We start from the raw sequence: 9,509 nt of genomic DNA on the forward strand, positions 1-9,509 counted from the left end.
CCCCATAAAATTGTCTGCTTTTTCCATAGGGCGCCCCCCCACCCCGCCCCCCCCACCCTCCTGCATTCTGGACTAACACCCCCCCTCCCACGGGTTTACACAACCGGGGAGGGGAGAACCCCCAAACCCTTTTTCTAAACCTCCCCCAATTCTCTCCAGCCAGTTCATAAGACGACCCCCCCCCAAATTGGATTTGCAAGCATATCCCAGCCTGATGGCAAACAAATCACGGTTTGTCCCTCTTCCTGGAAAGGTGGCGTATCTCAGTGCCCCCCCCCCGTAAAACACCCCTTTACTACCACCACCAATCCCCAGGTTTTTTTTCACAATGCCTGCCCTTCCTCCTTCCTCCCCCCTTTCCCCCCCCCCAAACCACCCCATGTTTTATTTTCATTTTTTAAAAATATATATTTTAATCCGCCCTCCCTTTCTTTCTGGTGCTGGAATACAGCTGGGAATAGGAAGCAGGCAGGATGGATGGATGGAGGGAGGGAGGGAGGGGGGGGTTGAGAAGAAACCGAACCCCTAGCCTCCACAGGGGATTGGCTAGCCGCCTTCCTCCCGTTGCTAGGCAACCGCATCCTCTCTGTGTCTCTCTCTCCAGCAACAGCATCCTTGTTGGTCCCGCCTCCTTCACTGCAGCATCAGGCCGGCCCTGCCAGTTGATCGGTCAACAGAACCGCAGTGGGGGGGGTGCTGGGAAGGGCTGCGGGGGGGGGGAGGGCAGCAGAACTGCAGGTCATCAATAATCCAGCAGTTCTGCTCTCAAGGGGGGGGGGACTCGCAGTCGGGATTCGGGGGGGGGGCAGCAGGAGAGCATCGGGATCAATGTAGGCCAATGTAGAATCTAGGCACGCTCGCTGGGTGGATGTGCCAAGGACAACATTATCCACAGGGCTGTGGCTGCCAAGTGCCACATGGGCGCTGAGTAGACCTGGGTGTTTAGGGGGGAGGGGGAGGGAAATGTCCCCCCCTCCTCCTCCTCCCCCTCCTCCTCCTTGCCTCTGTATCCCATATTTTATCCGTCTGCCCGCCCCATCGGCTGGGGCCCGCACGTAAGCGAGGCAAAATGCTGGCTCAGGGAGAATTTTCCACCGTTGGACAATAGTACAGCCTGCACGCTTGAAAAGGACAGGAGTAGCACGCTCTGCAAGGGGGCGGTGTGTTTGGGGGGGAGGTCCTCCTCCCCCCCCTTTTTGTCTGGAGCAGGGTGTTGAACTACTAGAAGACCTCCAAGGTCCCTCCCAACTCTTGTTATTCTGTTCGTCTTCCTCCTCTTCCTCCTCCTCCACCTCATTTTAAGAAGAGATTGGAGTACAGGGTCTCCTGCTTTACAGGGGGTTGGTCTAGAAGACCTTCAAGGTCCCTATTCTGTCATTATTCCTCCTCCTCCTTAAGAAGAGATTGGACAGCCATTTGTCTGAAATGGTACGGGGTCTCTGGCTTGAGTGGGGGGCTGGACTAGAAGACCTCCAAGGTCCCTTCCAACTTTGTTTTCCCCGTTCCTTCTCCAGCTCAGCTCTGCCTCCCCTTCCTTCCTTCCTTCCTTCCTTCCTTCCTTCCTTCCTTCCTTCCTTCCTTCCTTCCTCCATTTCTTCCTTCTCTCATGTCTTTCTCCTCCCTCCCTCCCTCCCTCCCTTCCTTTCATTCCATCCTCCCTCCCTTCCTCCTTCCCTTCTTTACTTTCTTTCCTTCACCTTCTTTTCTCATCTCTTTCTCCTTCCTTCCTTCCCTTCCTTCTCTCCTATCTTCTTCCTTCCTTCCTTCCGTCCTTCCTTCCTCCCTTCCTCCCTCCCTCCCTCCTTCCCTTCTCTTTCTTCCTGTTCTTCCTTCTCATGTCTTTCTCCTCCCTCCCTCCCTCCCTCCCTCCCTCCCTCTCTTCCTTCCTTTCATTCCCTCCTCCCTTCCTCCTTCCCTCTTTCCCTTCTTTACTTTCTTTCCTTCACCTTCTTTTCTCATCTCTTTCTCCTTCCTTCCTTCCCTTCCTTCTCTCCTATCTTCTTCCTTCCTTCCTTTCATTCCATCCTCCCTCCCTTCCTCCTTCCCACCCTCCTTCCTTCCTTCCCTTCTTTACTTTCTTTCCTTCCCTTTCTTTTCTCATCTGTTTCTCCTTCCTTCCTTCCTTCCTTCCTTCCTTCCTTCCTTCCTTCCTTCCTTCCTTCCCAGGCATGAAGCCTTGTTCCCTCAAGGCTGAGGCTCCCCCGGTGCCTCCTGAAAATGTGAACCGTCCAGTAATTCAGGCAAAGCAAAAGAGCTTTTTTATTAAGCTGAGGACGAAGCCTTTTTATAGGGTAAAGAAACAAATGATAAATACGTTCACACAGGTGTAGGTCAGTAAGGAAATGATCAAAGCATAAAAGACAGGCATGGCTTGTGAAATTTGAACACTGATTCCGAAAAAGCTCCAGTGTTGGAGCACCCACAACTTCTGGTGGCAAGTTGTTCCACTGGTTACTTGTTCTCACTGTCAAGAAATTTCTCCTTAATTCCAGGTCCTTCCTTCCTTCCTTCCTTCCTTCCTTCCTTCCTTCCTTCCTTCCTTCCTTCCTTTCTTTTTCTTTCCTTCCTTCCTTCTTTCTCTTTCTTCTTCTCTTCTTTCTTTCTTCATCCTCTTTCTTTCGTTCCTTCCTTCCTTCCTGCTTCCTTCCTTCCTTCTTTCTTCTTTCCTTCCTGCTTCTTTCTTTCTTTTTCTTTCTTTCTTTCTTTTTCTTTCTTTCTTATCTTTTTTCTCTTCTTCCTTTCTTCATCTCTTTCTTTCTTTCTTTCTTTTTCTTTCTTTCTTTCCTTCCTTCCTTCCTTTCTTTTTCTCTTCTTTTTTTCTTCATCTTTCTTTCTTTTTTCTTTTTCTTTCTTTCCTTCCTTCCTTCTTTCTTTTTCTTTCTTTTTCTCTTTTTTCTTTCTTCATCCTCTTTCTTTCGTTCCTTCCTTCCTTCCTGCTTCCTTCCTTCCTTCTTTCTTCCTTCCTTCCTGCTTCTTTCTTTCTTTTTCTTTCTTTCTTTCTTTTTCTTTCTTTCTTATCTTTTTTCTCTTCTTCCTTTCTTCATCTCTTTCTTTCTTTCTTTCTTTCTTTCTTTCTTTCTTTCTTTCTTTTTCTTTCTTTCCTTCCTTCCTTCCTTTCTTTTTCTCTTCTTTCTTTCTTCATCTTTCTTTCTTTTTTCTTTTTCTTTCTTTCCTTCCTTCTTTCTTTTTCTTTCTTTTTCTCTTTTTTCTTTCTTCATCCTCTTTCTTTCGTTCCTTCCTTCCTTCCTGCTTCCTTCCTTCCTGCTTCTTTCTTTCTTTTTCTTTCTTTCTTCTTTTTTTCTCTTCTTTCTTTCTTCATCCTCTTTCTTTCTTCCTTCCTTCCTGTTTTTCTTTCTTTCTTTTTCTTTCTTTCTTATCTTTTTTCTTTTTCTCTTTTTTCTTTCATCCCTTTCTTTCTTTCTTTCTTTCTTTCTTTCTTTCTTATCTTTTATCTTTTTCTCTTCTTTCTTCATCCCCTTCCTTCCTCCTTCCTTCCTGCTTTTTTCTTTCTTTCTTTCTTTCTTTCTTTCTTTCTTTCTTTCTTTTTCTTTCTTTTTCTTTCTTTCTTTCTTTCTTTCTTTCTCTTTTTCTTTCTTATCTTTTTTCTCTTCTTTCTTTCTTTCTTTCTTTCTTTCTTTCTTTCTTTCTTTCTTTCTTATAATACTCAGAATAAAGCTGGAAGGGACCTTGGAGGTCTTCTAGTCCAACCCCCTCCTCAAGCAGGAGACCCTTCCCCCAAGGGACCAATTTATGGGTTTCGTGACTCTTTCCTTGCCTGGGTTTGTCTCTTTCTGAAAAGCTAGAAGTGTATTTGAGGATTTCCAAAACAGCTCCCTATTATATGGCTGCTGAAGAAGCAAGCGGAAGCAGCGGGAAAGGCCTTTGGCTAGGGAGAGAAAAATAGGTTTTCTTAAAAGTTGAAAGAGAGGCCCAGACCGGCATGTTAAAAGTACTTATTCAGGTTGCCCTCGACTCATGACCACAAGGGAGCCCAAAATTTCCCGTGGCTAAGCGAGATGGTTGTTAGGCGAGTCAGTTGCCAACTGCCTGAATTTTGATCACGTGACCCCGGGGGGGGGTCCTGTGCTTGAAAAAAAAGGTCATAAATCGCTCTTTTCAAAGCTGTTGTAACTCCGAGCAGTCGTGAAACGGAAACGGAGGACTATCTGTATCGTCTTTTAAGATGCTAAATCAGTGGTTCTCAACCTTTTTAATGCCGCGACCCCCAACCGGTCGTAAGTCGAGGACTACTCAACCGGTCGTAAGTCGAGGACTACTCAACTGGTGCAGCACCGTTTGCAGAATGGGACTCTTGGTGGGCTCAGCAGGGCAGAGACAGCCTGGACAATTCCTATTGGCTTTTGAAAGCCAATAGATTTAGACTCTATTCAAGAGAGTCTATTCTATTGGCTTTCAAAAGCCAATAGAATAAAAGGGAGGAGCACAGCTAAGGAAAAGGGGGGGAAAAATGGCGGACTGCGTTGTTTGGCGACCCGTGAAATGGTCGTTCGACCCCAAATGGGGTCCCGACCCACAAATTGAGAACCACTGGCCTAAGGACATCCTTGATGCATGCGGAGAAGGGCAAGAAAGACGATTAAGGAGCCGGAGGCCAAAACATACGAAAAACGGTTGCTGGAATTGGGTTTGGCCAGTCTAGACAAAAAAAGGAGTTTGGGGGGGGACACATGATAGCAGAATTCCAGTATTTGAGGGGCTGCCACAAAGAAGGGGGGGGGGTTCCACCTATTTTCCCAGGGCAGAACAAGGAGCAACGGATGGAAACTAACCAAGGAGAGAAGCAACCTGGAACTAAGGAGAAACTTCCTCACAGTGAGGACAATTAACCAGTGCAAGTTTTTAAGAAGAGACTGGACAGCCATTTGTCAGAAAGGGCATAGGGTCTCCTGCCTGATCAGGGGTTTGGACTAGAACAGGGCTTTTCTACCTTTTCACCCATTGTACCACTTTTAGGATATGGCAACATCCGAGTACCCCCAGTCGCCTAGCAAGGTGTCAAAAACTTGATGACCAAAAAAAAAAAAAGGAAAAAAGCGATAAAGTACAGGTAGTCCTCGACTTACAACAGTTCGCTTAGTGACTGTTCGAAGTTACAGTGGCACTGAAAAAAGTGCCCCCCTCCCAAGCCACAGCCGAGCAAGACACCTGCCTGTCTGCCCGGCGGCGCTCTTCCTCCTGTCCGAGGTTTTCATTGTTGTGAGCATTTCTGTTGAGGATTGGCAGCGGGGGTGGGGTGGGGGGTGTTTGGTTTTTATTCCCCCCCCCGTCTGCTGGGTGGTTGCAGCAGGTTTTGGTCCCTTCCCATGACCCTGGGACACTGTGACCGTCATAAATATGAATCGATTGCCAAGCATCTGAATGTCAATCACAAGACCCTGGAGATGCTGCAACATTCCAGCTGATTGGTGCTTCTTAAGGGCTCAGCAGAAGCACCAGGATCAGCACTGTTTTCCAACTGATTGGTGCTTCTTCAGGGCTCAGCAGAAGCTCCAGCTGGAGCCTGGCGCTGATCCTGGCGCTTCCATTGAGCCCTGACAGCCCCGAAGAAGCACTGATCCTGGCGCTTCCGCTGAGCCCTGACAGCCCTGCAGCTCCAGCCGTCTCTCGCTCAGGCTTGTGCGGTGCTGCCACCGGTTCAGCTCGTTCCCCTCTCCTGCTGCCACTTTTCTAGGATGGTCGCGTCCCACCTGCCAGGTGCTGATGTACCACAGGTAGTACCCGTACCACTGGTTGAAAAGCCCTGGACTAGATGACCTCCAAGGTCCCTTCTAATTCTGTTATTCCGGCATGATCCGAGCCTCGTGGGCCGTTGCAACATCTCCATCTAATTTCCACCCCTCCTGGCTGGAATCTAATTCTGATTTTTTTCTCTCTCTCTACTTCTCTTTTCTTGCAGGGGTCTCATTTGCTGGTGGTGGCGGCTGTCCTGTTAGTGGACGTGAGTTTGGCTTATCTGTTCTCCCTCCTCCTGGCTTGAGATGGGATGATGGAGGCTGGAGGAACCCCAATGACCCCCATTTTCTCCTCCTCCTCTTCCCTCCCCCCAAAGAAGTTTGATAACAAACTCTGATCTCTGGCTCTCTTCTCCCACCCCCCCCCAACCGCTTCCCCCCCACCCACCTACGTCTTTTTTCATATGTCTTTACTCACCCCAGCTGGGACTCCAGCTGCCTCTTAACTATAAACTTTCTAGATCGTTTACATATAAAGGGCTCTCTTTCTACTGGCGATTTTCATGGAGTTCCCTCCTCTATGCTCCTGTCACCCCCCCCCCACACCCCCAAAATAACGAGCATCTTCTTTTTTTCCTGCTTCGTTCATTCATATATTTTTGTTTGTTTTCATCCAGCCCTCTTTTTCCCCTTCATTGTTGGAACCGTTGGCCACCAAATGGTTCAATTCATTAAAACAACAACAACAAAAAAGGCACCGGAGTTTAAAAAAAAAAATTGAGCCAAAGTCGGAGGAGAATTCCCCCCCCCCAAATACGGAGAATTAAATATTAAGATGGTTGGATTACAGCAGGGGTCTTTGATGACTTGTGGACTTCAACTCCCAGAATTCCTCAGCCAGCGTGCCTAGTTGAGGAATTCTGGGAGTTGAAGTCCACCAGCTGGGGTCTTCAAACCTGGCCCTTTGATGACTTGTGGACTTCAACTCCCAGAATTCCTCAGCCAGTGTGGCTGGCTGAGGAATTCTGGGAGTTGAAGTCCACAAGTCATCAAAGGGCCAAGTTTGAAAACCTCTGGATTAGAAAGAACCTCCAAATTTGGTCTCCGGTCTGCTTGTTACCAAGTTACACACACACACACACACACACACACACACAATTCCTGCAAATCGAAGTTGTCAGTTTGGGATTCTTCCCTCCGGCCTTAGGAATGCAGGATCAGCATTTCTGTGGCGTTTTGTAATAAGGGAGCCACGCCTAATTTTCACGACCATCTTTGCTGCAGTCGTTAAGTGAATCACGCAGTTGTTAAGCGAATCCGGCTTTTCCCCTCCCATTGACATTCCATGTCGGAAGCCGGCTGGGAAGGTCGCAAATGGTAAACAGGTGATCCCGGGACGCTGCCACCATCGTAAATGCATGCTGGTGGCGAAGCGCCCGAATTTGCTTCACGTGACCTTCGGGATGGTCGTAAGTGCGAGGACTCAGTCCTAAGTCACGTTTTTCAGAGGCCTTGTAACTTTCAGCGGCCTTGTTCACGTGACCCTAGGGGTGGATAGTTTAGTGTGCGGACCTGGTCATTTTTGTCAGTCGCTAAATGCATGGTCATTAAGTCGAGGACTTCTGCACAGGCAGAGAGATGGTTTCCCATGATAACACACAAAAAGGTGGGTTGCTTTTTTTCTGCATTCCACTTTCTCTGAATCGAAAACACCCTTCGGTCTTTAGAGAAAATTGGAGAAAATGTATTGGTGCCGACAACAATTTGGTTCCGCTCTCTTAGTTTCCTTCCATCATCTTTAATTCTCCGCCTTTATTTATGGATTTATTTATTTTTAAAGCACCCTTTTCCTCTCTCTTTGCTTGCTTCCTTCCTTCTTTTAAAAAAAAAACAACAACAACAACAACCGACAAGGGGAAAACAAACCAAGAAACTAAGAAACAAACCAGACACTACACACACACACACACAGAGACAAAGAAGAAACGACAAGCCACCATCGCCGCACCCCCGTTTTTCGTTACGCTTTTATAAACCTTTTTCTCGCAGCGTTTGAATACTTTACAAAAACAAACAAACAACGACAACAACAAAAACTTATAAACTTAAACGAGAGGGTGAATGGGAGATTCCTGATGCCGGGGAGGTGGGTTGGGGGGGGTGTGGGCGTGGGGGCAGAAAAAAAAAGACTTTGGGAAAGCGGGAATGTTGCACCGATTCCCACGAAGGGAAAATTCGAGGCGCGTGGGGATGGTGCCTCTGTTTGGGGAAACGGAAGGAGAAAAAGGTCGATAGGTTTAAAAACTTAAAAATTAAAAAAAGGAGGATGCTTGCTCATGGCGAAGAACCTTTTTTGGGGAATTAACTCCAGCTTTGATTCCTGAGGATGGCGACAAGTTGCAAAATACAAGAGAGAGAGAGAGAGAGAGAGAGAATGGCAAACTCCGAGAAATGAAGCACTTTAACCGGTGTTGTGTTTTCCTCCGAGCATCTTCACAGGCGAAGGAAGCAGCAAAGCCAGGAGCTGGAAGGAGCTATAGGGGATGGGTGGGTGGGGGACCCAGGAAAAATAATTTGCCTTCTAGAGGGTAAATGTTGACCCCCTATGGGGGAACAAAAAAAAAAAAAACCCCGAATCCAAGAAGCTTGTGCCTTTGGAGAGATAATGTGCAATAGCGAACAGCCTGGAATAGTCGGAAGCGAAACAGAAGGAAACAAAAATAAAATAAAAAAATCTGGATTTTTTTTTCTTTATTTTTGTTTTCCTAGGCCAGGGTTAGGCACCCTTGGCTCTTTTAGGACTCGTGGACTTCAACTCCCAGAATTCCTGAGCCAGCCTGGCTCAGCATGGGAACCTCTCCCTTTTCCCTCAGTGTGGCTGGCTCAGGAATTCTGGGAGTTGAAGTCCACGAGTCCTAAAAGAGCCAAGGTGGCCTACCCCTGCCCTATATCAGGGGTCCTCAACCTTGGCAACTTTAAGACTTGTGGACTTCAACTCCCAGAATTCCTGAGCCATCCTGGCTCAGCTTGGAAACCTCCCTTTTCCCTCAGCGTGGCTGGTTCAGGAATTCTGGGAGTTGAAGTCCACGAGTCATAAAAGAGCCAAGGTTCCCCACCCCTGCCCTATATCAGGGGTCCTCAACCTTGGCTCTTTTATGACTCGTGGACTTCAACTCCCAGAATTCCTGAGCCAGCCTAGCTCAGCTTAGAAACCTCCCTTTTCCCTCAGTGTGGCTGGCTGAGGAATTCTGGGAGTTGAAGTCCACGAGTGAGAAAAGAGCCAAGGTGGCCTACCCCTGGCCTAGGCTGTGTCATGTGCAATACAGAATTGCCTTTGGGATATAGCAAGGAGAGGCATGTTTAAGGGCAAATGTCAAAAAAATAAAAATAAAAAAATAAAAAGAGGGCTTCTGAGGGCCCGGGGGCCAAGCTGGCCCCTGCCCTCATTTCGTTTGATGGGTGCGTGGGAACGATTGAGGAGGCTCCCTCGAGAGTCGTAGAACGAGGACTGGTGATGCTGAGGCTGTGCTGAAGGTCTTTTGGTCTAGGATGGTGTCCCTTTCCCCCCCTCTCCGTGGAATCTCTTTTTCGACCCTTTCCTGGAATTTTTGCATGAGGTTGTGACTGACCCTTTTGCTGCGTGCCGTGTATACCGAGAATGTCTGTATAGCCAAGAAAAAAAAATAATAATAATATAAAAAAACAGGAAAAAAATAATATGAAATAATCCTACGAATAATCATGAATAACCCTTCTGTACGATTTTTTCTACTGCCTGTTCTCTCCCCTTTTTTTTCTTCCCCCCTCTTCTTTCCC

General features: G+C 47.5%; 1 protein-coding gene across 1 annotated transcript in view; it reads left to right on the plus strand.

Moving 5' to 3' along the window:
• JPH4 (junctophilin 4) overlaps positions 1–6,129 on the plus strand; it is a 31,609-nt gene extending 25,480 nt beyond the window's left edge. The window contains exon 6 of the mRNA XM_039338091.1: positions 5,918–6,129. Coding sequence (XP_039194025.1) covers positions 5,918–5,998 — 81 coding nt within the window. The 3' untranslated portion in view covers positions 5,999–6,129. The remainder of the gene's footprint in view (positions 1–5,917) is intronic.
• The last annotated feature ends 3,380 nt before the right edge of the window (positions 6,130–9,509 follow it).

Source organism: Crotalus tigris, unplaced genomic scaffold (assembly GCF_016545835.1).
Source record: "Crotalus tigris isolate CLP2741 ecotype Arizona unplaced genomic scaffold, ASM1654583v1 scf7180000017690.20705106771:4171800, whole genome shotgun sequence".
Classification (NCBI taxonomy): domain Eukaryota; kingdom Metazoa; phylum Chordata; class Lepidosauria; order Squamata; family Viperidae; genus Crotalus; species Crotalus tigris.